This window comes from Nicotiana tomentosiformis, chromosome 11 (assembly GCF_000390325.3).
Source record: "Nicotiana tomentosiformis chromosome 11, ASM39032v3, whole genome shotgun sequence".
Lineage (NCBI taxonomy): Eukaryota > Viridiplantae > Streptophyta > Magnoliopsida > Solanales > Solanaceae > Nicotiana > Nicotiana tomentosiformis.
Genome location: NC_090822.1, coordinates 42,318,537 through 42,333,587, shown reverse-complemented (window position 1 = coordinate 42,333,587; position 15,051 = coordinate 42,318,537). Strand labels below are relative to the sequence as shown.

General features: G+C 34.2%; 1 protein-coding gene across 1 annotated transcript; it reads right to left on the bottom strand.

Moving 5' to 3' along the window:
• Window positions 1–7,092: 7,092 nt before the first annotated feature.
• Window positions 7,093–13,269, bottom strand: LOC104101481 (NADPH--cytochrome P450 reductase). Its single transcript, XM_009608931.4, has 18 exons — window positions 12,664–13,269; window positions 12,029–12,088; window positions 11,841–11,917; window positions 11,658–11,715; window positions 11,486–11,569; window positions 11,319–11,355; window positions 10,913–10,982; window positions 10,623–10,811; window positions 10,420–10,512; window positions 9,969–10,194; window positions 9,805–9,888; window positions 9,571–9,722; window positions 9,002–9,098; window positions 8,596–8,745; window positions 8,438–8,515; window positions 8,195–8,317; window positions 7,980–8,093; window positions 7,093–7,520 (listed from the first exon to the last, which is right to left on the bottom strand). Exons 1-18 carry the CDS (start codon window positions 13,030–13,032, stop codon window positions 7,440–7,442), a joined length of 2,142 nt encoding a protein of 713 aa, XP_009607226.1. The 5' UTR covers window positions 13,033–13,269; the 3' UTR covers window positions 7,093–7,439.
• Between the last annotated feature and the right edge of the window lie 1,782 nt (window positions 13,270–15,051).

Here is a 15,051-nt window from a genome sequence, read left to right as displayed (position 1 = left end):
GAGTGATTCTGCGGTCGTATAATGGACCACAGAAACGCATTTCTCTACCAAAAATTTTTCTTTATCCCTCAGTACATTGTTCAACCCAAAAGGTCTGAGTCGCGGCTCGCAAGCTCGCCACGAAGAATTTATACAATCCTCAAATACGTAAGCCCAATCCGACACCACAAAATATTATATTTCTTTTTGCAAAATTTTACGGGGCCTTACAGTAGCCTTGCATCACAAACATATTTCTACAATCTGTGTGAACTCCCCATCCACATTAGGGGTCAAATCCTTTTTGATCAAAATGAAATCCCCTCCTTTAGACACAAAAGGCCCAGTAGGGTTCAATTCCCTTCTCAATTCATAGCCAATCAGTCCAATGGATATGGATAAAATGGATCTCCAAAGGGGAGCAGGCCCAATAATCAAAATTACAGTCACCATAAATCAAACTAGTATACAACTAGCAACCAGCGAACACAAGAACCTGGGTGCTGATCTTTCTGTTATGATGGGCAAAACCAAGGTTGAGGACAGACATGTCCATACTGCCATGAATTTTGTACCGGATCTATATATGAATTTTGTATCGGGTTATTGTGATACATGAAATTTGTATCATGATACATGGATCTTGTATTGATTGGAGCATGCACTCAATTCTTGATTCATTAAGAGGCATTCATTTAAATACTAATTGATGCATGCTATGTATACATGCTAGTTGGGAGCCTCGACTCCGTTGATTGAAGCATGCCAGACTTACTTGCAATACTTGAGCAGTGTTATGATTATTTGTTGAATTGAAAAAGTATGCTTTAGGTTATGCTGATACATGTTGATCATGAGGATATATATTGTTCCAGCTTCAAATTTGTTATTATTTTTGTGTTGTAAGTATTCAGGTGCATCTAGCCTCGCTACTACTTATTCGAGGTTAGACTTGATACTTATTGGGTACCGACAGTGGCGTACTCATACTATGCTTCTGCACATTTTTGTGCAGGTTCTGAGACTGGTATTGCGGTACCCTTTGAGTTGAGTAGGATATGTATTATTGAAGACTTCGTGGTGTGCTTCCATATTGTTTCGACCCGCGGCTCATGGAGTCCCCATCCTTATTTATCTCTTGTCTATTTTTCTTCTCATAGACAGTTGTGATCATGTATTCAGACTTGTACTTATTCAATAGTTACTCGTGTACTTGTGTCACCTAGTTCTTGGGGGTTGTACTATTTTGGTCGTGTTTAGACCATGTTATACTTATATTAAATATTTTAGGTTTTGTATTATGATATAACTATTTTGATTAAAGAAAATTGGATTTTATTCTGTTGATTGTGAATTGGCTTTTTTATAAAGTACGGCTAAGCGACAGTACAGCCTGAGGTGAAATTTTGGGATCGTGACAGAAACTGATGAATAATAGTCAACAATTGAGAGAAGAATATCGCAGTAAATTCATTATAGTAATAGTATGTGAGATTCAACCAAAATGGGATACAATTATAGGAAAATGGGATATTTATAGTATCATTGTACTATAACCGCTTTCCTAATATCTCTCCTAGACGTTATGCCCATTATCTACAGTAAGTACAAATCTTGTTAGTTTTAATTATCTAGGGCTTAATTGACGGACATGATTAATGAGGATCCCCCATCTTTTAGAATCTATTGGTTCATGGTGGATTTTTATCGTATACTCATATCTATTCAGAAGGTCAGCTCCAGAATATCCTTTGTCCGATTTATGTAGCATAGACTTGGAGTTAGCTCTTCGGTCCTTTGGTATTCGGTCCAAGTGATTGTGGGTGACGTGATGTTGATTATGAAGTACTTTTCACGTGTCGATTCTTATGATTGTCATAAGTCATAATCGTATTTATAATGCAGTATTTGTCTTTCTCTATTTATTTTTAGGGATAATATATAATTATCCCATTGGGATTGTAGCACATTACCAGATGAACCCTTATACTTTCACTAAAAAAAAAATTTTGGAATTAGCTACGAACATCGTCGTTAATCTGTCGCTAAATCGTCCGTAGCTAGTAGAATTTCTTGATAATCTGTTGCTAATCCGTCGCTAAATAAAATTAGCGACGAATTTTTCTGTTTAGCTACAGAATTTGTCTGTCGCTAAAACCAGTTTTTTTAGTAGTGTTTGTGGGGGTCCTATGACCTTCATGTGCTTGTTAAAAGTGTAATAAGTACAACCTTTTAAGCTGATGTGGCCATAGAGAGGGTAAAATTATTTTTATCAGTATTTCTTTCATTAAATATTAACTTTTCTATTTTTTTTAATTTTTTTCCTCTTCTTTTCCTTTTTTTTTCTTCATTATCTTTTGCGTGAAACCATGGCTTCCTTCCGCCTTCTCCTTCTACATTACCCCCTCTTTTCTCATATTTTCTTCACCATTATAAATCCGAAAACATAATATAAACAAGGTCTATTTTTTTTCTGGTAAGGTTACTTTCTACCGCATTCAGTTTTTTATTCAGGTTTTGCGTTTGGGTGCTCCATTGTTTTTTAGAATCTAAATAGAGTTTCTTGCTATTGATAATTTTGGTTTTTATTAATATTTTTGATTTATGCTATAGTTTGATGGTGCTGAATTACTCGCATTTTCTACGAATTCATCAAAATTTACCATACTAACGAAAATTCCGACGAACTCTTCGCGGGAAAAAATGGGAACCAATTTCAAAGATCTGAAATTTGAAGCAATCACTTATTTGGAGATCTGAAATTTCACCAATTGCAGAGAATAAAAAAGGAGAAAGGAAAAGAAAAAATAAGAAAACAAGAAAAATCGATCGGTCGGAAAAGGAAGAGTACCTTGGAAGAGAAGATAAATATTGTATTAAGTAATAAGAAGACTATAAAAAAAATAGAAAACAAAAGAAAATAAAAATAACACTAGAAAGGAAAAAATTACGTGGCAATTTATTATTGGTGCATGAAACATACAACATTCCTTGAATTCATAATTGGTTGGTATTTATTTCATTTTGAACAAATATAAGGGGGGCCGCAAAGCTTAAGTGTTATTCTTGAAAAACAGGTCAAGTCCAAGGGGGAAAATATGTATTTTCCCTTATTTATATTTTATACTGATATTTACATAAACTACACGTACAACGTCATGCGTGTAAAGACTATTATATTTGAATGTCTCAAAAAGCGTAATATATCATGTATGATACGTGCATTGCATAACTTAGAGGGTGTTTGGATCGGCTTTTAAGCTGGTCAAATCAATTTTTAAGCTCTTTTAACTTTTTTCAGTATTTGGCAAATTCAAAAAGTGTTTAAAATAAATTAAAAACGACTTAAAACAAGCTAAAAGTAATAAATTGGACAATTCTAACTTATTATTTTTTGGCTTATAAGCTATTTATACTGAGAAGTCACTTTTATTAAGCAATCCAAACGGGCTCTTAACCTAGTTGGCATTCTTTACTCTTTTAGGAAAAGACTAATTGGGTACACGTTTTGCAAAAACTGCCACAATTTGCTGGTGAGGCCCCTGTTCTCCCACACCACACTGGTTCTGTGAGAAATTTCTAGACTTTTCTAGAGTGGTCCCAGGTTCTAAACTCCTGCTAAATCCCACACATTTATTTTTAAACCAATTTTTAATCATAATTCGGTGTTCACACATTTATTTTTAAACTAATTTGTAATCATAATTCGGTGTTAAACACTAATGTCCAAATCTTTCTAAAGTTGAAAAATATAATCACGGTTGTCCTCCAGTGATATGAGTTGTTATATTCCAAATGAGAGGTTTCGGTATTCAATTTTTACCAATAGACATCACGGTATGAATAAATATTATAGTAGAGATCGGTCTAGTTAACACTGTACTTGGTGTCAAAGGTTGTAAATCCTTGTTTTGCTTGATAATGGTGAATCAGTTCATGGGGTTACTGAAATATAGCATTTGATGGTTTCAATGGAGGTGAGAAATGATCCTAGGAGATGGAGCAGTAACAAAGAAAAGGGGAAAAGGAGGAGAAAATGGGAAGATAAGGACTAATTAGAGTGAATAAAAAATGAAAAAAAAAGCAATTAATAGTAAACCGGGTAACAAATTAATATAGGAACTAAACTGACTAAATGTGATACAGCTAAAATTTTCTTCTTTTAACACTTTTTCCAAATAACTACTCCAAAAATTAAAACCCAGAGACATCCTCCCTAAGTAATTATGTAACAAAATTTAAACTCCCATTTAGCCATAGATATTGGCTGATTTCTTTTCAAAAAAAAATTTAAAATATTATTTGTTCATGCAATATGAACAGTTTTTTAAAAAAAATTAAAATTTATTTCAAGTTCCCAAAAGGATGAACGTTTTTTTAAAGAATTACTAGAAAACACACCTCATTTCATATTATAACAAAAAATGACCCACATTTTTTAGTTTTACCCGACTTAGCCTGTTTTGTACATATTTTGAAAGTACTACCAAAAGCAACAACTGACAACCACTGTTTCAAAATCTGTTTTCTTACAGTCACTGTTTCTAAAAGTTATGGAGTTAAATTTAGTTGGTCAAGTTCTCCATTTCATTTGATGCTACGACAAGAAAAACTTAGTGCAGAAACTAAGAATATTTTTGTTCTGCAGCCTCGTGGCTTTTGAGACTCTTCACGATTTAGTTTTTTAATTTCTCTTCTTTAATCTTTGAGTTAAAGAAGAGATCTGGGTCTTGAGAGCTTGTTAGTTGTTTGGATTGGGTTTTGTTCCAATTAATTGAAAACATCAAGAGGAGTTCAAAACTTAAATATGAAGTGATTTGCAGTAGATTTGAGTTACATTTGAGTTAAATTTTAGAAGAGACTCAAGGAAGAAGACGAGGTGAGTTTTTGTATACCTCTTATACACTTTTATACACCTTTATACAAGCGTTTGTAGACGAATTTTTTCACGATTTTCAGTTACAATTCTTGTTCAAAACTAGTCCAAATTTCCATAAAATGACTTCAAATTTTGTATACAAACTTCTTATACTATTTCTAACAAGTCTAAATAACACTCGCTCTAAATTTCTCACAAAATCGGATTCAAAATTTAAACTCACGTATTTAAGCTTGTTCAACAACGGTGAATTACCTTAAAAATCTAATTCTCACCACCCAAATGGATTTGGTTTGTTAAACTAATATTTGAGTTACAATTACTGATTCAAAGATTGGATTAGAAGCTTGAACATTTTTTTTTAATTGAATAGTGATTTTCAGACCCTATTTGGAGTTGGTTGTTGAATTTTAGCCTATTATTTTTGGGCTATAATTTTGCAAAGTTGAATATAGGCCACCTAATTGCAATATATGTGTGTGAGTTGTATTTATGTGTAATTCTTCCATTTTTTTATTCACAAAACTTTAACTTTTTCTTCACATAAAATGTCCAGACACAACTTCAACTTTCAAAAATTATTTTTAACCAAATCTACCATCAAACGCTAGCCAAGCACGAACTTGATTTTCGAGCGTAACACAGTAAAACTGCCTTTTCCACAGTAACGTCTGAAGAGATCAAAAATCAAAAAAATAATTCTAAACCTAGGACTTGTAAAATTTTACAAATAAGTATTTTTAAAAAGTGATGTACTTAAATAATATTGATTATTTTCAGCGTAATGATGAAAGTGTCCAATTCACATATAGTTGGATGAATCACATCTGATGTCTACCAGCAACCAGTCCTCTCTTACCTAACCTTCCATTTATTTGTATCTCACCTACCCTCTACCCCTTATATTAATCCTTACACACAATCTCTTATCTCACCTTCGACCTTCCTAACTAGTAGAGTACTAGTAATTAACTATTTGAGCTTTTTCCTTTTTTCTGTGGTCATAAACCATTTGAGACTTTCTTTATGTGGGGTTGTTAGTTTCAAAGTGTGGTGAAAATCATAGCCTACGTTGTCTGTGTATATACTTTACAGAATCTAAAAGTATTTAGATCCGAGAAACAATTACTCATTGAATTTCTGTACAACTTAGATGGCGATGTATTGGACGCGACTAATTAAGTCCACACTTTTTGCCAACTCGGTGGCAACATGCATGCTGCAAATAAATAAGTAACTCTTTCTGTAAATAAATTGAATTTCTAGATATTTCAATATTATATTTTTCACATAATTGACAGGAAAATATGGTCATTTTGTACTTATTTTGTACAAATTATCCAAAAGTGTGATGTTTTTAGATATGCTTTTTTTGTACTCGACGTTCATTTTGGTTTAGTTTTCATCATCTTTCTTCTTTGTCCCCATATAAGCGATGTAGTAGAAATCTCAAAAACTCAAATAGAAGTAGTTAGGTGCGAAAATTTAATATATAATTCTATAGTAACAAATATAACTCCATTCTGGATAAGCAATGAATTGCTCCCAAATTCCCACTATGGAATTAAAAATAAGCTTACGGATAAATTTAAATAATGTAATTAACTGCAAACTGCTTACACACTTTAGCCCGAGTTGCATCTTTTATATAAATTTATGCATTTTGTATATAAATTTTTCCTGCTTTCATATATATGTTCGGTTTGTACTATCATAATTATCTTATTTAGTTTATTAGTTACATGAAAAATACGACTCTTGAGCCACGTAGTGATATGCACATGCCAGTCTTTGCCAACTCGGCGGCAACATGCATCCTGCTAATACAAGACTTTTTTGTCTCCAAATCTATGTATTTACAATAAAGTCAATTATATTAATCTTTAATCCTGAGGGGAAAAAATTACTTCATACTAGTATATGGCAGTAGAATATTTTGATTTTATTTTGGTTCTACATTTGAAACTGAAAATCATTTATATATTGAGCTTTTTTACTTTTTATATTTGTTTTTATTCTTTTATCTTCTCCCCAGGTACACTGCTCCTCTGAGAAAATGACTCCTTGTATAACACGACAAACCAATTACAAAATAGAGACGTTTCACTTTTTTTTGTAGTAGTTTTCGTATGAAATGGGAAATAAGCTTGCCCATTAATGTAATCCATAAGGCACGGAAGTTTTACTTTTCTTCTTCAATCTTCAGATGTTCATACGTAATTTAAGATTGCTGGTGACTAAGAGTTGAAACTTGTATAAGACGAGATGGTCTTAAACCAAAGTATTAATCAACAGCATACAATGTTGTCTGAACCATTTTGCTGGTTCAATAGGGAGATTACAAGCTCTCGATATACATTGCCTAAACTTAATACTAACATAATTATTTGCCTTGCATTCGTGTATATATAAATTACATGAACCAAAAAATTCATCATCCAAAAGTTAAAAAAAGAATCATACAATTGTAGAGCTGTGACGACAGTTCGTACACTTCTTTTCCGGTGGTTGTTCTTTGCACGTTGCCTTTCTATATATTTCTCTAATCACAATTGGCATGAATAATATAATATAGAGACGATCACCACACATCACGCAGATATCTTCCCGTCGTTTGCAAGTTCTTCACCAAGCCCTCAGCCTTGGAGCTGTCAAGTGACCCCTGAGATAAAGTAAAGCCAAGTTGTCAGCTCAATCTAAGCAAAGGTTTTGCAACAGCTTGTGCACGTCCAAAAGACGTTCTTTACGTTTCTTGCTTCTTTCATTTTCTGAGGGGGGTAGCATTCGTTTTTGGTAGGGAGAAACCAAATAACATTGTCAAAAACCCCTATAAGGAGCCCTCCCCCCACAGCCCATGCTAAACTAGTTATATTTCTGTCAACATCTAACTTATAATTGTGCTCTTAAAGTGGTACGCCAGTAAAGTACATTGAATTGGTCTGGGTCGTTAGTGGTGATGAAATATTTCAACAAGTCAAAAACCCTCCAACAGAAATGACAAATGACTAATGGAATTAAATAAGGAAAGGAGGTGGATTAGGTAGCCAAACATACAGCCCATTCACGTCTCAGAATAAAGACCACAGCCAGAAAATAATACTATGTTATTGAGAAGTTTTACCTGATCCTGGGCAATAGTGTGAAGAGTCCGATGAACGTCCCTAGCCATGCCTTTTGCATCACCGCAGACATATACGTATCCTCCCTGAGAAATCATGTTCCAGATATCCGCAGCCTAGACACAAGAAAATAGTTAGGTGACATATCTCAAAACAATCATTGGTATAAGATAAGATCTATTTGCATTAGTTCCAAACGGGTGAATAAGCTGCATACCTTCTCTGACATTTTATGTTGCACGTATTCTTTGTTAGGTCCTTCACGTGAGAAAGCAACTACTAGCTCCGAAAGTGCACCGGCCTCAAGGAAATTGTCCAACTCTTCTTGATAGATGTAGTCCTGTAGATACGAACAGATGAGTTGAATGGATGTAGTGCAGAGACATAAATTATAGTAGCAAACATCTGTGCTTATGTGGGTGAAATTGCGCCGATATCCATAACCAGTTCAAAAACTAACCATTTGGCGGTTCCTGCATCCAAAAAATAACACTGCAGGACCAAGCTCAGCTCCTTCTTTCTTAAGAGCTAATCTTTCCTGTAAAGATAACAGAAGGGTCAAATGCTTTGCATTTCAAGGACTCGCGCTAAGATAGTCTCTGATGGTTTGAACCTAACCTGGAGGAAACCCCTGAATGGTGCCAACCCAGTACCAGGGCCGATCATTATGATTGGAACCTTGTTATCAGCTGGCAGTTTGAAGTTTGATTGCCGAACAAAAATAGGTGCTGTACTGCAGGAAAGGCTTTCTTCTAGAGGAACAGCATTCTGAAAGAGGAACCAAAAGAAAATAGAATGAGAACAAAAGCTACAGTTCCTTTAACATAAAACAGTCTAAGAAATTTCAAAAGGACTGAATGGATCACTGACTAGTCTAGTTAGTAACTCCTAATAAACTAAGCTAAAAGTGGCAAGAAGACAAAAGTATCGGTCTAGCTAAATGCACAATGGTAAAACCAGTCAACTGGGTCCTTATAATTTATTTGAATGTGTCACAAAAGTTCAAACTTCATTTAGTAAATACCTTCATCCATGTTGAGCAGACACCCTTGTGCACTCGCCCGGTTGGCATTTTGTCGTAAACCAGTGCACAAGTAACATGAATTCTAGATGGCGCCATCCTGCAAGTAAATGTAGATCATAAGGTTATGTTCCCTGAATTGTCAAATCAAATAGACAGAAAGAAGTAGAAGCAATCTTTCATTTCCAGAAGGTAGTACAAAAATAACAGAAAATGGCAGAAAAACATCAGGAGGGTGTGTTATAGTCAGGCAACAGTATGTCTGATATTGCCGAAAGTACCTCGTACTACGTTCAACGAATAAAAGAAAACTTACCTCCAAGAAAATACGGACATAATTCTCCAACGAAAATCTCTAAAACAATGTCTTCAATCCTCATTTTTGTTGCCCATTATGGGATACTAATGTTAAAAGGTTAGCCATTCCTTTTTGATAAGGAAATGTTAAAAGTTTAGCCTTTGTGGTTAATTCATGTCATTCCCATCCTACATTGTGCCACTTCCAGGATATATTGAACAAGCCCTCCAACATTTTACTTTCAAATTTGAAAAAACTGCAAAATGTTACTAACCTAGGAGATGATGAGATAGAGTAGAATCTCGGTTGTAGGCGAGGAGCAACAGAAGCAAAGAAAACCCCAAGTGAAGGCTTGGCTGAAGGAAATTCAGCCATGACTTCAAGAAGGCTTCTCTGACTTGCAACTATCCACTGAGCATATTCTTCCTGAAGAAACAAGTTACACAGAGACATGAGAATAATGAATCTAAGCTCTACTAAGTCAAAGTACAATGCAACAAGTCCACACCTTTCCAGCCGGTGATGCAAGTTTTCTTAATCGATCAGCTTCATTTGGATCAGAAGCACATGCCGCTAAAGCAAGTAAAGCAGACTGCAAGATATACAATTAAGCATGAGTACTTCATAGCCCAGAGAAGAAGACAAGGAATTCAAGATCAGAAAAAAAGTTACCTTTTTAGGAGAACTCAAAAGATCAGCATACCGAGTCAATGCTGTTCTTAAAATGCAAGGAGGGAAGGGAGAGGGCAATGAGCTTCCGCCCAGTGGTGTGCCATCCTCTTTATCGGTGTGAATGGAAAAGAAAGTGTCGGGTGATATGTTTAGTAGCCTTTCAGCTTCCTCTACGGTTTCAATCAAATTTTCACAGTACACACCGACATGATCACCAGTTTCATAACTGAGAAACACAAGAACTATTTAGAGAACATGACCACAACCAATTTCAATGACAACACTATCACTTGGCTTCAAATAACTTTCAAGTCAAATATCTTCCCAAAAAAGAAATTTGTAGAACAAGAATCATGCATTGACTGCCCTGATTACAGCTTTTTAGATACACAGTTCTTGAGCGAAGAATAAAAAAAGCATCAAATGTTGAATGACTTAACAGACGACTTACACAACTCCAGTTCCAGAAATGTCAAACTCCAGATGAGTGCAAGAACGATCAGAAGCAGGAGTATGAAGCTCCTTCTTCACAGCAACATTAGCTCTGCAGACACAGAGGTACACAGAGGCAAGATTAGAACTGAAGAGAGAATAATACAGAATTTGAAATCTAAAGACGTAGAAAGTAGGAAGAGCAGGATGTTAGCTTCTTACATGCAGGGATGTTGAGCATCAATGATCACATGTCCATTTGCATGACCATTTGTGTTACTCAAGTCGTTGTCAGGCTTTTCATGGATAACAACCCTATATTCCAAAACTGCAGCGGTATATGGAGTTGCAGCAGTTGCATCATCCCCATCCAGAAGAAACTTATCCAATTCAGGCCACACTAATTCACGCCTAAAGCATTCACATAATTTAGGCTTTTGGTATGAGCATACAAATATTGAGAATACAAAAGGGAACTACTTTCATAATAATATAAGTTATTGTAAACATACCAAGCAGCAAAATCATCTTCAATGCATTGGTCATCATCTCCAAGACCCACAGGAACAAGCCTCTGCCCACCTGTAGTTGATACAAACACATGTAAGAAAGGAGAACCAAGCTATTATTCTAGAACCCAATGCGATAGGGTTCCTCCACACCACACTAAAGAGGTCTTTCTATTAACCATGATATTTTAATAAACAGCCTTTCTACAATCAAAATACTCAAACTAAGATTGAGTGAATAGCATGCTCTACTGCAAGTGATTTAAATGCACTAAGCTGAAACTAAACGGCTCAAAGTTACTGTTCTAATTATACAGAATAGCGTCATGTGAATGATATCCATCTAGAGAACAGTAATCCAATATTTCATATGCATAAAAAAAAATTCGCAATCAAAAGAGAATGCTACCTTGCTCAGCAAGAAGGTCATCCACCACTTTTGCAATCTGTCAACCAATAAAGAGAACAAAGAAGAACACGTTAGCAAAAAGCTGACATATTAGGTTTTTTTCCCAATGTATTTCGGGAAATATAGGAACAAGAATCAGTGCAAGAACAATAAAATTAATCTCAGACCTTGTTGAAATGCTCGTATTGTCTGTTACCAAGGCCAAATACTCCATACTGAAGATTTTTAAAGTAGTCACCCCTCTCTTTTCCCTTCAGAAAAAAGTACAACAATTAAGCTGAGATGCAACAACTTAAACGCACAAAATGATAGATTACTTGATCAATCTATTACATTTACCTCTACAAACCATTTATAGAATCTGGCAGCATTATCAGTTGGCTCACCATCTCCATATCTATAACCAACCAACCATTAACCAAGTTAGTAACATCATTTGCATATATGCAAGTTTTCATATATAGCAAATACAAATTGATCATTGCGCATGTAATTATTCAAATTCGACAATTTCCAACGTACGTGGCCAAGAAAAAGAATGCCAATGTTTCCTTCTTCAATTTATCTTCATAGTCATCATCATCAACCGCATAATCATCCTAGAATTGATATTTAAGCAATCAGAAACAGTGAATCAGTATTCTCATAATCAATAGCTTCACTTTATATATCACACTTATAGAGAAAACATATCAAAAAAAAGAACTCACCATATCAATCACTTTAAAGGTAGCCTTATCATATCTGGCCTTGGCTTCCTCGGCAAGTGCCTGTACAAATCCATTAAAATCACTTAGTAGTCCTCATGACGATCAACAACACCACGAAAGTCACCTTTAATTGCAAATCATCGGCTGACATGACAAAATTACCCTTCCTCATATGCTCATACACCACTTTTTGTCAATTCACATGTTTAAAAGTTGGAAACTTTTTTAGACTTTGACTTTATGGATCTGCAATATGATTACTCCTTTTGACAGATTTTACAACTCAAAAATCATGACCACCAAATCCACAAAAAACAATTAACATTTATTCTATCACTTTAACTTCTATTGTTTTTTACAATATCAGATAATTGTGGCCTCAAACAACAGGATTGGAAATGATATGTAAATGTCTATAATAATCCTAATTTCCCATTTTGGTAAGAATGATTTAATTTCCAAATGTATATGGCTTGTTTTAGATCACACCTTTCAAATGTCTTTTTTAAACTTCACACCCAGGTGTTTAAATTTGGATGGAGAGAATATAAGTGTTCCAATAAATAATCATGGAACAGTTTTTAAATCTGTAAATGTATATTATTTAAATCTCTTTATTTTAGTTAATCACAAACCTTAGCAAAGCCTTCAGCAGTACCAGTCTGGGTACCAAAAAAGATGGTAACTTTCTTCTTGCCATCATCAATCTCTTCAGGTTCAATAACCGACTTAGGAACCACCAACTTGGGCGGCTCTACCACCTTCTTAGCAGAAGTTGAGGAGCGCCGCCACATCAAGACAACTGCACATCCGATCAAGACAGCAACCGAGGTTGTCAATATCATCATTAAATCTTTGTTCTCCATCAGCAGAGCTGCCAACGAAGCAGGAGAACTTGAGTCGCCAGAATCTGATGATGAGTTCAGTTGATCGAATATCTTTCCACCTTTAAAAATCGCCGCCATAAAATCAAAAGGAGAAAGTTTCTCTGATGTAGACTCCATGTTTTCTATGTAATCAAGAATTCAAACTGAACTCTATGTGAATTTTGCTCAACTGGGCAAGCGTTAATTACCCAGTTGATGAGATTAACTCTGATGATCCAGCCGGCGACAAAACTGGAGAGAAGGCGATGAAAACGAGGGGAAAAAGAATGACAAAGTAAAAGCTTTTGGTTTAGAACTGAGAGTTTTTTGGCTGGTGAATTTGGAGAGACTTGCTGAGGAAATTAAAATGAGAGAGGAGAGCAATATATGGAGGAGCTGAAAGGGAGTGATGGATGAAGGAAAGAAGAGAGAAAGGGGACGGACAAACAGGCAACGCCCACCAACCCAGACTGGTCAACCCACCTAACGCATATATACTACGTATTAACTATGGTTAAGTATTATATTGTGCCAGTTTTTGGTATGTTTTGGTGGGTTAAAAATGAATTTCCTTTTTGAAGTCGAGATTTCTGAAATGCCCTTTTCTGTCCTTTATTTATTCTGATGAAAGACTATTGGTACAAATTTCATGTTGGTGGCGTATGCGTATGTCATTTTTGACTATTAAACGCCCTTCACCGGCCCGCTCCTTTAGGTATATCTTTTGAAAGGAAACTAAAATTAAAAATTGCACGAATTTTTTATTTCTTAGTTACATACACAAATTTCTCAATAAAGAATGTATTCAAGAGCGCAGACCTAGAAAACCGGTTTGGTAACCCAGATGGTTTTGGAGTAGGAAGAAATCAAAACATGAATAATATAACTAATTTAAAGTAACTATGTAAATGCCAAATCACTCGATAGTATAAATGTATGTATCAGACATACTTTTACCTTTTAACTAGTTTTAGGGTCATATTCATGTATATAATTTTAAAAAATTATATATTAATTCAAGCTCTAATAAAAGTATCAAATAAGGACATTTCATATTATTAATTCGAATCAGAGTATTCTATATTATTTTTAAAAAAAAATCACCGATGCAAAGATTAAAAAACAAAAAAGAAATTAAGTAAAAGTTAGGAGTATACAAAATTGTACATAGCAAGACAAACTTGATAATTGCTCAAATCTGATTCTCTCAAAAGTTGTAACCGTTGCAAAATTTAACAATCAAAATTAGCGTATGAAGAGATAGAAAAGTTTTTTCCTGACTCACCTTACTCTTCTTTCACTGTCTTTCCTCTTATTCCCAATCGTCTTTCTTCTGCCACAAATGTGAATGACTCCTTTTGCTCTTTCTAATACGCAATAATTAAAAAAAAAACAATTAAGCTCTAACTCATAAAAAAATACTTATATAAAATGAATCAAGGAGAAAGGCTCATGAAAGACTTGTAAGTGTTGTAGCCAATCACCAGTGGAGAAGAGTCAGACTTTTAAAACGTAAAAAGTTTTAAAAAAATTTGAGTATCCTAAACCTAAAAGGATTTTAAAGTATTCTAGTCCTAAACAAGTAAACCTTAAAGGAATTCAAAAGTGCTCGAAATTTTACCTAAAATAATCTAAGGAATTAATCGGTTAAAATTTAATAACAAACAAAAAGACTCCTAAGACTAAAAGGAGGTCAAGGTGGTGTAAACGAAGTTAGATTTTTATGTGTTAATATTTTTTTTTTACAAATCTATTATATGATGCAGTTCAAATTAGGAAGGATGTAAGACACCAAATTTAGTTGGTTTCGAAATTCTAAATAATAGGTAAATAATTAAATAATTATTTCTAAATATTAGAAAAATTATTAAATGATGATTTTGTCCAATAAAAAATATATTTTTAAAAGTAAAAAGGCGAACGACATTTCGCTAAGTGTCTTTGTGCTAGATAGTCATAATTGGATAATATACATTTCAATCTAAGTTTAACATTTAACTATATTAAAGTAATATGGTGCTTACACTAAGCGTCAATACTTTTTTTATAAGTAAATTCACGGGTGGTCATCCAATTTTATACACAATATCCAAAAGTCATTATTCTTTCTTTTATTACGTAAAAATTATTTTACTTTGATTCACTTTTTACAAAAAT

Bases quoted from the DNA above. Each gene is read 5' to 3' on its own strand.
- LOC104101481 (XM_009608931.4), bottom strand. From the start codon at position 13,032: ATGGAGTCTACATCAGAGAAACTTTCTCCTTTTGATTTTATGGCGGCG. The intron at 11,716-11,840 runs GTACGTTGGAAA...GGTTGGTTATAG, and splicing joins GCATTCTTTTTCTTGGCCAC to ATATGGAGATGGTGAGCCAA. The intron at 10,812-10,912 runs GTATGTTTACAA...TGAATGCTTTAG, and splicing joins GAAGATGATTTTGCTGCTTG to GCGTGAATTAGTGTGGCCTG.